At 34.6% G+C, this 15323-nt stretch overlaps 1 protein-coding gene across 2 annotated transcripts; it reads right to left on the bottom strand.

Moving 5' to 3' along the window:
• Positions 1-1231: 1231 nt before the first annotated feature.
• si:ch211-13c6.2 (uncharacterized protein LOC100000125 homolog) lies at positions 1232-13377 on the bottom strand. 2 transcript variants are annotated; one of them, XM_051136713.1, is made up of 15 exons: positions 13162-13377; positions 12927-12995; positions 12730-12798; positions 10829-10853; positions 6996-7082; positions 6509-6657; positions 6306-6422; positions 6169-6211; positions 5353-6070; positions 4288-4351; positions 3908-4006; positions 2709-2786; positions 2522-2623; positions 1848-2436; positions 1232-1678 (listed from the first exon to the last, which is right to left on the bottom strand). In XM_051136713.1, exons 2-15 carry the CDS (start codon positions 12984-12986, stop codon positions 1452-1454), a joined length of 2427 nt encoding a protein of 808 aa, XP_050992670.1. In that variant the 5' UTR covers positions 12987-12995; positions 13162-13377; the 3' UTR covers positions 1232-1451. The 2 variants fall into 2 exon arrangements, with proteins under 2 accessions (XP_050992670.1, XP_050992671.1); XM_051136714.1 differs by lacking the exons at positions 10829-10853; positions 13162-13377 and having other exon boundaries at positions 12927-12998.
• Between the last annotated feature and the right edge of the window lie 1946 nt (positions 13378-15323).

Genomic DNA, 15323 nt, shown 5'->3' with positions numbered 1-15323 from the left:
AAAAAAAATTCTGCACAGTAAGAATTTTAATGTTTTTTAAAGAAGTCTCTTGTGCCCATTAAGCCTGCATTTATTTGATCTAAATTACAGCAAAAACAGTACAATTTTAAAATATTTTTACTATGTAAAATAACTGTTTTCTATTTGAATATATTTAAAAATGTAATTTATTCCTGTGATTCCATAGCTGAAATTTAGCATCATTACAACAGTCACATGATCCTTCAGAAATCATTCTAATATTCAGATTTGCTGCTCAGAAAACATTTATTATGTTGAAAACACCAGAGCAGATTTTTTTTTTCAGGTTTCTTTGATGAATAGAAAATTCATAAGAATAGCATTTATCTGAAATAGAAATCTTTTGTAACATGATAAATGTCTTTATCATCACTTTTGATCAATTTAAAGCATCCTTGCTAAACAAAAGTATTAATATCTAATCTCCTCCCCCCCAAAAAAAAAAAAAAAAAAAAAAAAAAAATTATACTGACTCCAAGCTTTTGAATAGTATAATGTTACAGAAGCTTTTCATTTAAGATAAATGCTGATCTTTGAATCTTTCTATTCATCAAAGAATCCACAAAAAAATGTTCTCAACTCTTTTAAATATTGATATTAATAAATAATGTTTTTTAAACAGCAAATCAACATAGTAGAATGATTTCTGAAGGATCATGTGACACTGAAGACTGGAGTAATGATGCTGTAAATGTAGCTTTGGTCACAGGAATAAATCACATTTTAAAATGTTGAAATAAAGAAGTTATTTTAAATAGTAAAAATATTTGTTACCGTTTTTGTTCTGTTCTTTGGATCATATAAACGCAGGCTTGGTGAGCAGAAGATACTTTAAAAAAAAAATGTGTATGTGTTGAGCTTTTCACACAAAAATATTAAAATAATGGGATTTTGGAAACAAATAATTTACTAATTTACATGGGTTTGGCACTAGGTGTTTAAAAAAATAATAAAAAACTAAAATCCTTGTTATATTGTATAAACCATACATCAAAACCAATGTCAATCTATTAAATAAAAATAAATAATTGATAAAAAGAACAATCAAAATTGGGTTGAACTTTTTTTTTTTTTTTTTAATCATCTTTCTGATCAAATCATTTGAACACAACCCATTACAATTTCACAGTACACAAACCAACCAAAAAGACAATAGCAAGCAGGCTACAAACTTGAAAAAACAGCAGTGAGAATTTAGATACTAACTGAAAACAGTATGAATGTGTGTGAGCCCTGCGATGGATTTCCCCACCTTTGGCCCGAGACACTGTGATAGGCTTCAGAGGATAAGTGGAATGGATGGAGAAAAGCCGTATTACATTTACTGTAAGATTTTGTATGTATTTACATAACGGTTATCAATCACTGTAGACTACTGTTAAGCTACAACCATCTTTTTTATAAACTCTCTTGACTCATCAGCTTAACTTTTATCTACGAGCCACAAGCTCAAGAAGAGTTGATGCAATCTTGTCAAGACTGGTGGAGCTGGACGCTTCTGGAGGTGGCGAAGATGATGGGTTGAACGGGTCGTAAGGTTCATCGCCTGGGTGACCGTCGTTCGGATGAGACCTCTGCTGTGCTCTCCCAGCATATATCCTTGCTTCTTCTTGTAGAGAGGTTGGTTGGAAGTGAACAGGAGGCTTGCTAAAGCTCTCTGAAAACAACATAATTATGTGGGATCAATCAAGATTCTTTATATAGACGATTTTATATACAAAAACCTGGTACAAATTCTTAGAAACACTTCAAAACACTGTAATCACATAATAACCTTGTCATCTAGTTTGCCCTAAAAGCATTTGAAAAACTGGGTGTATGATTACCTTGAAAACCTCTCTTAACATCTGCCGGCCCTCTGTTCTCAAAACGCTCTAATGAACGTCCTTTCTCATGCTCCCAGTTTCTTTCAGGATCCACATTTCCAAAGCCTCTGTAATCATCTTTATAATATCTTGTCTCTTGAGTACTTCTTGTAGCTTCTGCTCTTGAATATTCTTCGAAATGTTGTCCCTTCTGTCTGGGATCTTCATCGTAACGTCTCCTCTCTGGAAGATCTCGTGGGTTCTCCTGTAATATCGTTTTCTGAATTCCTCTGGCATCACTGGCGTACGGCCTAGCTTCTTGATGACCACTGGGATAACTGTCAAATCGGTTTGACTTCTCATAATCATCTTCATAACGTCTGGTCTCTCTTTGACCTCTGGAGTCATCTCGAAACATTCTAGGGTCATCTCCATATTGTCTGGGTTCTTGGAAGCTTCTGGGACTGTCTTCGTATTGTCTGGCCTGTTGGAAACCTCTCTTTTCTAAATGCATGCCATCTGGATCATTCCTTGGGTCATTATATGCATCTCTGCGCTGGTCTGTCTGCTTTACTCCTCTGTGATCGCTGACAGGTTGTGAAGTATGGCCCTTTAGATGAAGGATGACAAATAAAAAGCAATTATTTAGACTGAATTAAATGAGAATCATTCTTAGCAGATAACACCGTGCTTACCCCAGCACTTCTGGATTTGCTTTCTTGAAACTCTTTCAAAACTGAGCACAGCTTTTCTTTAAGAAATCTGGCTTCATCCATATTGTCAATCTTGATGTCATTCTGTAATTTAAATAGAATATGTTCAAATGAAACTCTAGTTTATCCGGTAGGTTTTTTCCATGTTTGTCAAATATTCTGCACTCACAAGTATGTCCAGAACATTTTCGTGTTTTGGATTAAAATGAGATGTACTTCCAGAATCCACATATTGGTTATTTGATGGCTGTAAAGAAAGGAAAAAAAAACATTGAGTTTTCAAATAAATGCTAAGTTAATTTATATAACACAAATATAATTTAACTACATTGCATAGTTATTGCATAGTCAAGCCACAGTCAGTATATGGGTAGTTGACAAATGCTTTTTTTTTTGTAAATGCATATATTCATGTAGTGTGAAGTCTGATCTTTGAGAAAATGTAAAGGGTTTAAATATAAAAAGTCAATTCTTTTATTGTATATATATATATTTTTTTTACCTTTTTACTGAACTGTACCATAAATTTGACCTATGGTGTGACATAGCAAAAATTACAAAAAAAACCCCTCTTAATAATACACAAATAGCATGAAAGAGATTTATTGTTAGACATTTATTTTCATACAGTGTTATTTATTTAATATGAAATTTTAATTAACATACCTTTTCCCCATGACTTGGACAATTTCAAGACAAATTTTGACAAAAAGACAAATTTTGCTGTCATCCGTTCAAAACTGCTGAAAATTATACTATTTTAAGATGAGTGATATTTATTTCTCCTCTATTGCAATACTCAACTGTTTTTTTTTTTTTGTAAGATGTTGAGATAAAAACAAATCTGTGATTCTTTTATGTGTGTCACACCATAGGACAATACGTCACACTAAAGGACAGAAATAGTAGTTAAAGTATTTCTATTTAAAGTATTAACCTCGGCCATACCCACCCCCCAACCATCCGAATTTCCGTTCCGTAGGCGGGATTTATTTTAATGATATTCTAATGGACCACATTGTGACATCATAACATCTGGAAAACAAACGCTGTAGTCCAAAGGAGCCATTCGTTGTAGTTCTTTAAAAGGGATTTTTTAAAAAAAAATGAAATATCTCCCTTTGGAGTGGAGTTTTGTAACTTTGTAGATCTTTTTAATGCGTAATCATACACAGCACACACTGACTAAAATTCATAAAGTAAGAAGCATAATAGAACCCCTTTAACTTAAACTGCATGACTAACTATAACAGGAACACATTTACATCATATTTAAAAAACAAGTTATTTAAAAGTTTAAAAATATGAAAAAAAAAAAAAAAAAAAAAAAACTTTTTATAGACAACTGATTTGTGTTTGCAGTTTTACCAGAGGATTTGCTCTAAACGGTCCTCCTCTGTGAACATTTTCATGTTTTGGATTAAAATGGGATGTACTTCCAGAATCCACAAATTGGTTATTCAATGGCTGTATAAAAAAAACAAAAAACATTTCTTCATTAACATTAATTCATTTACATAACACCAATATAATGGAGCTACAGCGGGTTATTGTGTAGTCAAGCTACAGTCTGTATATATGACAATGAGTGATTAAATATTTGAAAGATTAAATAAATGTGGCACATCGCTCTGTGATTAAGTCAACTGTAGTTTGATTAATGTGAATACAGTACATGCTAGAATAAAAGACCAGTTACAAATCACATTCTCTGCTTGCGTTAAGGTAAAAATGAGCAAATTCCTTACCGGAGGATTTGCTCTAAATGGTGCTCCTCTGGGATTTTCATTGGAGGTGGAATTATTTGAATGTCTGAAATGAGAATTTTGCAAAAACGAACAAACAATGTAAATTGGTGTAAAAACACACCAATCAATTTTCATAATATTGAGCAATACATTATCTCAAATGTGAATAGGGTGGGCAATATGACCAAAATTTGATATCACAATATGAATAATTTTATTTCACGGTAACGATACATATCATGACATAGTTTTTACTTTAAATAAGGTCTTGATGAATGATTTTAAAATTTTTGATAATTCTTGTCACCAGTGTAAAAATCACAAAAAATGAACACTAGCCTAAAAAAAAAAAAAAATAATAAAGAAAACTCCAGCTCACTAAAGTAAACAGCCAGCAATTAAATAAGAATAAAAACGAATTGCTAGCAATAGGATTAAAAAAAAAAACTACAGTGGAACAAACTAATAAGAAATGATAATACATTGCATGAAGTAATTAAATAAATTACTTACTATTTACTTACTATTCAATTTACAAAAGTGATTCAGTCAGGAGCAGCGAGAGATTTTCATTTTCATTAACATCAACGACAGAGAGAAGAAATATTAGACTGCTATCACTTTAAGAGCTGCCCAGATCCAATATACTGTTACAGGTGTTTCTCAGCCATTTGCTTTCACTTAAGACCTAAATTACTGTGTTTACAAGGATACCTGCAAAGATGGGCATTTTGACACATACTGGTATGTATTTAACCATTTGAAGCCTATAAAGCAGAAAAAATTCACATGCACATGTCTCTGACAGTGTTTAGAAACACTCTCTAAGGCAGGTTGTGCATATAGAGAAATAAGTTCTCTTTTGCTGCTGACGGCATTTAAATGCCTTCAAATTACTTGTTTTTAAACCACAATGCTTAAAAACGCATAAAAGCTAAGTTCAGTGAGCACGCAACACAGCAACGTCAAATGAGCGTGTAACCGCGAAAGAGACGACAGTCCAAAATATCTACTGGTGTATCGCCCACCACTAAATGTGAATTAATAATCTAACCAACATGTCACCTCATATGTACAAATGCTATTTCCTCTGCGGTTGCATCAGAGAATCTGCTCTTCTTTTTCTTTTTAGTTGGACCCTCTTCTTGCACATATGTTCTTGGATCTCTGGGTTTAAGCATAGGCGGATACCCCCCTTGTACCTCATTAGCTTTGTCCCAAGTTCTACTGTGCATTTCTCTGACGGTCCCTCTTTTCTCCTCATTAAAGCTTCTTCCGGGCATTGACATAGGATTCATGGCAGGATTTCTCTCTTCATACCCTGGATACCGCCTACCTTCCATTTCCCCTGTCTGATATTCTGATGCTCCAGGGTGGATTCGAAGGTCTTTGTCATTAAATCGGTTTATTTTACTTCCTGAGAATTGTCCTCCGCCAAGACTTTCTTCATAGTCTTCTCGAAGTGTCCGTCCACCCTGGTCTGCATAGGGCCTAATATGCATTTCTCTTTCAGGATAATCATCACCTCGTGGGAGTCTTCCTCGAACTTCAGCATCTTCGTAAGGTTTTTGTTGTCGGTTTTCTTCTGGATAGAATTGCTGGCGGATTTGACTTGTATTAGGTCTACTGTACTGGTCATACTTATCGCCAGCATAAAAGGGTCTTCCTTTTCTGTCTTCATCCAAGTATGTCTGTTTTTGAGCCTTTTCAGGGAAAGGTGGCTTCCTAAGAGAGTCTTGTCCATAGTATGGTTGTTCATGAACACTGGCCCGTAAATCACTTCCTGTTACAAAGAGTACAAAAAAATAAATAAATAAATTTCACTGAAATTAAGTTTTGTACTATGAAAAATCAGCTGCTGATTCAAAGGTCAAATATTACCTTGGAAAACATTTCTGAATTTCTCTTGTGGTCTTTTGAGTGCCTAAATTGAAAGAATATTAATTCATATGTGTGTTTGATGCAAAACTCTTCAAAATAATCCATTTAACAAGCAACAAATCCTAAGATGATATTACCACTGGCTTCCCCCATCCCTCCTGCTTTTCAACTACTGCAGCTTTGGCTCTGGCAACAAGACCTGGCTGTTTCTGGTTGTTGTCTTGCCATGTCACCAAGTCTGGTCTTTTCAGCTCCTGCCAAGACAGATCTAATGTAAACAATTTATTTCACTCCGAACAGTATAAGGGTAAAAGTATAATGAGAAACAAGACCACCATACCAAGTATTTTTGTCTGTGTTTGCGTCCAACAATATGGGCCACCATGCTATAAAGGTCCATCTCCACAACACACATTCGGCACTTGTACTTCAACACAGTTTTGCCATCATCAGTGACATGATCTGGAATCTGTATTAGGGAGTTGAGACCTGAACAAAAGGAAGAGTTAGTGGTATTTCAACTGAACAAGTAAACAAGTATTTTTTTCAACCAAACAATGAACGTCAATGGGGTCCAAATTTCAGTGTTATTTTGGACCCCATTGCCTTTCATTATATGGGAGAAAACAGTTTGAAATAGTTCACAAAATATCCTCTTTCATGTGCCACAGAAGAAAGAAAGACATAGAGGTTTGGAATGACATATGGTGGGTAAATGATGACAAAACTTCTATTTTTGTTACATATACCTTTAAGACCACTTTGTATTACTGGATTATTTTAATGGTATGGTAATTTTAATGGTTTTGGTTAGGAAGTCATCTCACCAATAATGGGCTCATCAAGATCCAAGTATTCCAAATATTCTCTGATGTCCGTCCATTCCGGCAACGGATGTGGTCTCGGAATCTCCCCTATAAGGACAGAATCAGCTCTTTAAACAACTACATTTCAGAAGTTTACAAATATACAAAAAAAAATTAAAAAACTGTGACCATGGACCACAAAACCAATCAAATAAATGTCAAATTTTTGAAATTGAGATTTATACATAATCTGAAAACTTCCATTGATGTATGGTTTGTTAGGACAGGACAATATTTGGCTGAGATACACCTTTTTGAACATCTGAGGGTGCAAAAAAGACCAAAAAGAAAAAAAAAAAAAAAAAATCTACATTTTGAGAAATTGCCTTTAAAGTTGTCCAAATTAAGTTTTTTGCAATGCATAATATAATACTAATCCAAAAATAAGTGTTGATATATTTACGATAGGAAATTCACAAAATATCTTTATGGAACGTGATCTTTACATAAAGGAACACTCCATTTTTTAAAAAATAGGCTCATTGCCGTACTCCCCTGGAGTTAAACAGTTGAGTTTTACCGTTTTCGAATCCATTCAGCTGATCTCTGGGTCTGGTGGTAGCACTTTTAGCTTAGCATAGATCATTGAATCTGATTAGACCGATAGCATCTCACTCAAAAATGACCATATATAATGACGATATTTTTTCTATTTAAAACTTGACTCTTCTTTAGTTACATCCATAATATACATTATGGAAAATGAAACGTTTTGATTTTCTAGGCTGATATGGCTAGAAACTATACTCTCATTCCGGCGTAATAATCACATCATTGCGCCTCCTGCACCCATTGTACGGCAGCAAAGTTTCTTGCTTATTACGCCGAAATGAGAGTATAGTTCCTAGCCATATTGACCTAGAAAATCACAATTTTTCATTTTTTGTCCATCTTTGTACACACTGTATCTACAGAAGAGATTTAAAACAGAAGTTTTAAATAGGAAAATTTCAAAACTCTTTGGTCATTTTTGAGTGAGATGCTAACGGTCTAATCGGACTCAATGATCTATGCTAAGCTATACTAAAAGTGCTACCGCCAGACCCGGAGATCGGCTGAATGGATTCGAAAATGGTAAAACTCAACTGTAAAACCCCTTGGGAGTTGGAAAATGCTCCTCATGACTGGTTTTGTAGTCTGGGGTCACACATATTCTTTATGTCTGAAAGATCCTATATATCTTCCACTGCAGAATAATCTGCACAAAATGTCTGAATAAAGGCCCACCCTGTTCAAAAGGTGCACTGTCATGTTTTTATAAGCTGTTTCTACCCGTTTAAACAGGTCAGATCACAGTAATGGTTGTTGTTTTTCGTTTGCTACAAGTTAACCACAGGGCATTAACTGTTGAGAAAAATTCCCACAAATTAGCTGATGAAGACTCCTTTTATGTTGAAAGTTTGCTTCAACACTGTGCTTCCATTTGACCTACTATCAAACAGAAAAGAAAGTTCATTTTCACAACCATTGTTTCTGCTTAAACAGACATTGATTTAGACCTGAGGCTGTTTGGCAGGTAAAACAGTTCTTGAGTAATCCGTTGTACTGGTATAAAATGGCCTTTCCCAACATATGTGTGCTGAAACACATCACATTTCCATCAAAATCCAGGACAGTCCATCTAATTTTCAGCCATCATGAAACATCACTTGATGAAGGATAATCTGGCCTTAAATTGTGGAATAACGCTAAAACAAGACCAAATTGTCCCATCCAAGAAGCTTTGGGAAAGTCCTTCAGCACCAAAGTCCATAGCTTCAAAGCAAGGATATCCTTCACAGTGCAAGAAACTGGTTTTGCCCAGGTGATGAGCTGGTACACCAATCGCTCATCGCTATGGCAAAACAACATTCCCAGGATTGCAACCAGTCCAGAAGATGCTATGGAAATTCATACTTATCCACCTGTGATACTGTTCATACACATAATGTGTATGGCATACTTGCTTGTGCTGTCCTCAGTGCCTGTTTGGTAATCACCAATTTAAAATTGGACACTTTGAAGAAAAAAAAAAATCTGCTGAGCACACTGTAAGTGCTATTTACAGCATATATAATGTTTTTGGGGAACAAATCTACAAGTTAATCATCTCACAGTGAAGGGAAAATATAAAAATAAATAAATATACTAGAGGGCATGAACAATGAATTGAACCATAAGTTCTTTAAAGTCAGAATTTGACATATATAAAGATTTATATGTGCACATTATCAGTACTATTTTTTTAAACATGCCCTTGTAATCTTTAAATCAAAAACATGATCCCCTCACAAAGACATTGCTACATCAATGTACACATCAACAGAGAAGAGAAGGCTGGACAACAAGGTTGTCCATTAGCCAGACAAGTTTCAATACTTCCCCACAACAACCTGTCACCTACATGAAACGATCGCAGTGGTCCAATCAAATCCTGAAAAAAACAAAACAAAAGCAAGTCCCATTTTTTTTTCCTCATTGAAGAAGCCGTTTCACTCTGATACACGGCATAATAGGAAAGAAAAGAAGGTTGCGTTTTCAATTTCATGCCAACCTTACACACAAAGCTGAAGAAGTCACCCATGTCCACCTAAAATCCTGACAGAGATTTAGGTCTTATTCTCTGAATAACAAAAAATGTTATTCCTGTTCCTCAGATCTTTTTATGGTTTCAATGCAACTATACAAATCCACTTAAATGGATAAAAAATCCAGGTCTGTGTTATTCCAAGAGGATTCTTTTTTTTCCTTGTCTCTATATCCATAACAGACTGCCAAAAATCTGTAGCTTCTAGGTCTTCATATCACTTAAACCCCGTTCACACTACAAGCGTCAGGCAGTGACAAAACGACACGATCCCATTCATTTCAATGGAGAGCTGGCGATTTCCGGCGACATCGAGCTACAGCGACCGTTGGTGACCGGATGGGGCGTGTCCAGCGATGCGACAAAGCACAAAATTCCTCAACTTTATGCAAATGAAGAGTAACTTTTGGGAGCGACAGCCAATAGGAAAGAAGATGGTAGAGCTCATGTGATCGTTCTCCTCTCTCAGCCATAGATAAACATACTCAATGAAAAAAGTAGACTCTGCTTCTCATTCGTTTTTGTTTGTATGTACAGATTTAATTTATATTTATATTACATTTAGTCTCTTGCCTCCAAAATGTTTGTATTTAGCGGCAAGAAACCTGATTCGCTGTCAAGGCAACCAGTAGTGAGAACGCCCACTAGCAACCTCGTCGCCGGCCACTGGCGACATGCAGCGACAGAAGTCGCTGCTAGTGTGAACATAACACTAGGGAACAAAAATCAGTTCTTGTGATGACTCCTATCATCTGTGGTGGATCCTGCAATTTTTGTAGCTGTAACGTCCATACATTTTGATGGCAGAAGGACATCCTTCTCTAAGGAAACCCTTCTGAACGTATGAGACACCTGACAATTTGAATACTTACAAACTCCTTGAGATTTCTGCTGAATTTCTTGATACGATGCACACGTGCTTTAAATAGCACATTAAATTTCAATATGATCTCAAATTGATAAAAATAATCTAAAAAACATGTATAAATAAATAAAAATTAATTAATTTGATTTTGGAACATTTTGTAATTTTGTTATTAATGATAACTCTGTATAAATTTGATCTGACTTTTTTTTTTTTTTTTTTTTTTTTTTACTGAACACAATAGGCACTAATCACAGGAACAATATAAACTAAATTTTCGTATAAATTCAACAGAATCAGAGGCCGTGAGATGCCTAGAAATTAGAAGTCATTCTGGACTAAGTTGTGACTTTTACTACTTACCTTGTGAAGCTAGGGTGTCCTCTTTCTTTGAAGAGAGGAAAAACAGGCACAGGTGATTATACATTTTACTTATGTGCACTTCATAGGACCTACTTGCAATACTGAAATAAAGTAAACAGAGGTTAATAACACACAAGCAACAAAGAGTGTTGTGAAATGATCCAACCCCCAATAGGGGAAGACCATTTTAATCAATGGGCTCTTGATTAAGGCACTTTACCCCAGGACCTCAATGGGACCCATATCGTGCATCATTCTTGATAAAAAGTTCAAGTTTGAAGAACCACAAGTATGGTTATAATAAAGGAAGCATTGTGTGTGGGAAAATGAATCCCAAATTTTCCAGAAACAAACCACAAGATTGGGTTTCACTTGTTCATGAGAGGAAATAAGATGAATAATGAGGAATTTCATAAAAGTAACACTCCATGGAATTGCAAAAGATGAAAAGATCTGAATAAGGAACAATCCAGTCAGAACACACTTGATGTAAGTCATTAAAAATAACACAAAATGTGTTTCTGAATATAAGCAGGATTCAGTATCGTGTGTTAGTTTACAAAACAACGTTTGTAAGTGATATAACAGAAATACATTTGGATTATTTGCGGTCCAGCCCTTTGTAGCTAGTTGCTACAGCAGTACAGCAGTCTCCACAAAGGATACACATAAGAAAAATGACACGGTAAGATTTGTATGGTCAGAATTCCCATTTGACCAAACGTAAGTACAGACTATTTCCCAAGCGGAAATCGGAAATCAAGCTGAATATATAGTTGTGCTCGAGGAGTGTCATTCTGAGTACTTCCCAAAGATATAATGGCATGTATCTCACAAAGTTTGGAAAATCAATGCAACAAGAAGCAGCCAAAGAAAACCCGTGCAGTCTGACTCCTGGAAACATTGTGGCCAGCCAATCGGACTGAAACTGGCAGATTTTGACAACTCCTGACACTTTAGTTTTGTGAAGAAGCACAGCATCTTGCTGCACCAACAACAGCCATACTGGCTACAGGCTGTCAAACAACAGCACAATTTAATGCAGATGACAACTATTTGGAGTAGTGTGAGGATGCCCTCAGACTAAAAAAAAGCAATGCAACATGTTACAGTGCTCTTGAAACTTCTCATATGTACAGACGTGTACAAGTAGCTCCATCTGTTCTGGAAACTGAAGATCCATGACAAGGGTTGTGTGATTGAAACCCTTGCTAAAGCAAAAAGACAAACCTGTAAAATGGTAAAGTGTATTTGGGCTTCAAAATAAAATGTAATTGGCCTGGCATCTCACTGTCTTACAGTAAAGACAAAGACATGTAATCTAACAGTCCAAAACACTCCAGAGTCCACACAACTCCTCCTAATTTGCTTTAAAAGCAGAATGAGTAGTTTTTGGGACTGGTAAAGCAATGCAGACATAATCTGTATACAAGGTCATAACCTGTGTATACAATGTCTAAGACAAGAAATGAACAGACAGAATGTTGTTCACTGGTTGATCTTGATTCCTCAGAAGTCCTAAAGTTGAATGAAGCACAAAAGTGAGTAAAACAAAGCATTCAAGTACACTAATCTAAAACCACTTGAAATGTATTATTAGTAGTACTTCAGAAACATTAAACTGTATACATACCGGCAGTTTTAATGCTGTTGAAAGTCTTAATTTATTTGATCCAAAATACCACAAAACAGTTCAAATATTATTACAATTTAAAACAAGAGTTTCTGTTTAGTATATTTTAAAACGTTATTTATTCCTGTGATGGCAAAGCTGAATTTTCAGCAGCCTTTAGTGTAACATGATTCTTCAGAAATCATTCTGATATGCTAAATCGGTGCTCAGTTATTATTAGCAATTATCATTGGTATTCCTTCAGTCACAAAACAGGATTTTCTCTTACCTTCAAATGTTGTAATGTGGTGACGTGGATTTTGTAATGGGTTTCTCCCCGTATTCTTTTATCGCAAATCTGAGGAACAACATTTATCAATATAAGTCCCATAGTGTTAGGTCAGTGCATTTACATAACGTTTTCATCGACAGGATCAATATTAATATCTGTTTTTGAGCACTCGGGTCAAAATAAGACGTATTTACCGTGCAGTCAATGAAGCTGTTGGCCTGGTCATCGTCATACACTGTCAGTAAATCCGCCATCTCTCCAAACTAAAACAAAACACAGTGTTGTTTTATGAATGTTATTTGCGTATTGTGTTATTGGTCGAGCCATGCAAAATAAAAGCAATACAGAATCCATGAATCAAGCAGACGTATTGCATTTAGCATTTCATATGTATCTAACTTTACGTAACAAATCATATTTACGACGCACCTACTGTAAATCCTCGCCCGCAGGAATTAACGAAAGATTAGCAAATAGGCAATCTGCGCTTTTAATGTACCCAACATTAAACGACTTTCTTGTAAAGCAAAGAAAAGTGCCCCTTAAAAAAACAAAAGTGGTAAAATGCCCCCTGTTAGGCTATTTCCTCGATCCACGACTTCTTCTGTGGTAAAATTCTCTTCGCTGCAAAAACGTTCGTACCACCTAGTGGATGGGTGACTATAGTTCGTCAAAAAAATAAATAAATAAAATAAAAAAATGTTTTTGCATCCTGTATGGCTTTCTTTCTCCTGTGCAACATAACAGTGACGTTATGTACAATTTTAGCAACTGACAGCCTCACTATTCACAATAAAAAGCATATGCAGTGAATGGTAACTCATGTTCTTTTGTGGTCCACTGAATCAATTCATACTGATTTGGGACCAAATAGACGACAGATTTTTCATATCTTTACTGATTTTTATATATATGAGCCTGAAACAGGATAAAATGCAGCACAGTAAACTGAAGAATGCAACCCACTTGGTGCACATACAGTTTTACCCACCAGGTGTCGGTGTGGTTCAATAAGTGTAGGCTTCCTGAAATTTTTCCAGAGACAATAGTGAAAAACACAATACAGTAATTCCACTGACAAACAAAAACATATTATACTCTAGATCTCTTTTACAATTCAATAAAAAAAAAAAAAAATAGATTAGTAAAATTAGTTTTTAACAAAACTGGAAAAGCATGTATGTGTAATACCATACGCATACTTGTATTATTTTAAGAATTTTTTGAGTTAGATTTGACCTTCATTAATAAATACATAAATAAATAATAAATGGGGGAAAAAAATGGATACAGGTCTAAAGATGCTAAAGAAGATCCTTAAAAATGATACATATACGTTTTAATAATAAACAGTACCAGTCAAAAGTTTTTGAAGATTTTAGAGGGGTTTTTTTTTAAAGAGGTCTCTTCTGTTCACCAAGCCTGCATTTATTTGATCCAAAGTACAGCAAAAACAGTACAATTATATATTTCTACTATTTAAAATAACTGCTTTTTATTTGAACATATTTAAAAAAAATTATTAATGTGATTTCAAAGCTGAATTTTTAGCATCATTATTCCAGTCACATGGTCTTTCAGAAATCATTGTAATATTCTGATTTGCTGGTCAAAAACATTTATTATTATTATTATTATTATTATTATTATTATTATTTATGTTGAAAACAACTGAGTAAAATTTCAGGTTTCTTAGATAAGAAGAACAGCATTTATCTAAAATAGAAATCTTTTGTAACATTATAAATGTCTTTATCACTCTTGATCAATTTAAAGCATCCTTGATAAATAAAAGTATTAATTTCTATAATTTCATCCATCCTATTTGTACATAAATGCTGATCTTTGGATCTTTCTATTCATCATAGAATCCTGAAAAAATTTTTACTCAACTGTTTTAAATATTGATGATGATGATGATGATGATGATGGTAATAATAATAATAATTAATAACAAATGTTTCTTGAACAGCAAATCAGTATATTTTTGCTGAATATTTTTATATTTTTATATATATATATTTTTTTGTTTAGAATTTAGCTTTGATCACAGGAAAACAGTATGATTTACAAAAATATTTTCAAATAGAAAGCAGTTATTTTAAAATGTAAAAATATTTTACAATATTACAAATTTTTGGATCAAGTAAATGTAGGTTTATTGAGAAGAGAATTAAAAAAGAATTCAAAAACATTTGACTGGCACTATATGCAACCTGAAGAAAATATGAAAGCAAAAATTGTTTTTTAAGGACATAGCGGGGCTTAAGTCGTCTCCTTGTTATGTAGATGATACAGCAGAAATGGCTTTACAATAAAAACTTCATCTTAGGTTTAAGAGAGAGAATCGATTCCAAGAAGACCTTTTTTGTACATCAGCTTGTATTTTATAATGAATATAGGCTCTGAAGTGCCGAGGGAAATTGGATGTTTCAAATTCCCTAATATTCTACCGAAAAAAAAAATCATTGTGGGGCCCATGAGGACCCGGTTAAGGTCACTGGAAAGGGAAAAGGCTGGAAAGAGGCTTTTTGTGAAGCGAACTCCCGCCCCCTGCCGTCTTTCCTGACTTTCCGTCTCAGCTACGCTTG

Source organism: Labeo rohita, chromosome 19 (genome assembly GCF_022985175.1).
Source record: "Labeo rohita strain BAU-BD-2019 chromosome 19, IGBB_LRoh.1.0, whole genome shotgun sequence".
Classification (NCBI taxonomy): Eukaryota; Metazoa; Chordata; class Actinopteri; order Cypriniformes; family Cyprinidae; genus Labeo; species Labeo rohita.
Note: the sequence above shows the minus strand (reverse complement) of the source record. Positions and strands in the feature narration are given on the sequence as shown.

Coding starts and splice junctions, on each gene's coding strand:
- si:ch211-13c6.2 (XM_051136713.1), bottom strand. CDS start 12,986: ATGGCGGATTTACTGACAGTGTATGACGATGACCAGGCCAACAGCTTC. Junction 12,799..12,926: donor ACAGCTTCATTGACTGCACG/GTAAATACGTCT, acceptor GTTGTTCCTCAG/ATTTGCGATAAAAGAATACG. Junction 10,854..12,729: donor CCACATTACAACATTTGAAG/GTAAGAGAAAAT, acceptor CTCTCTTCAAAG/AAAGAGGACACCCTAGCTTC.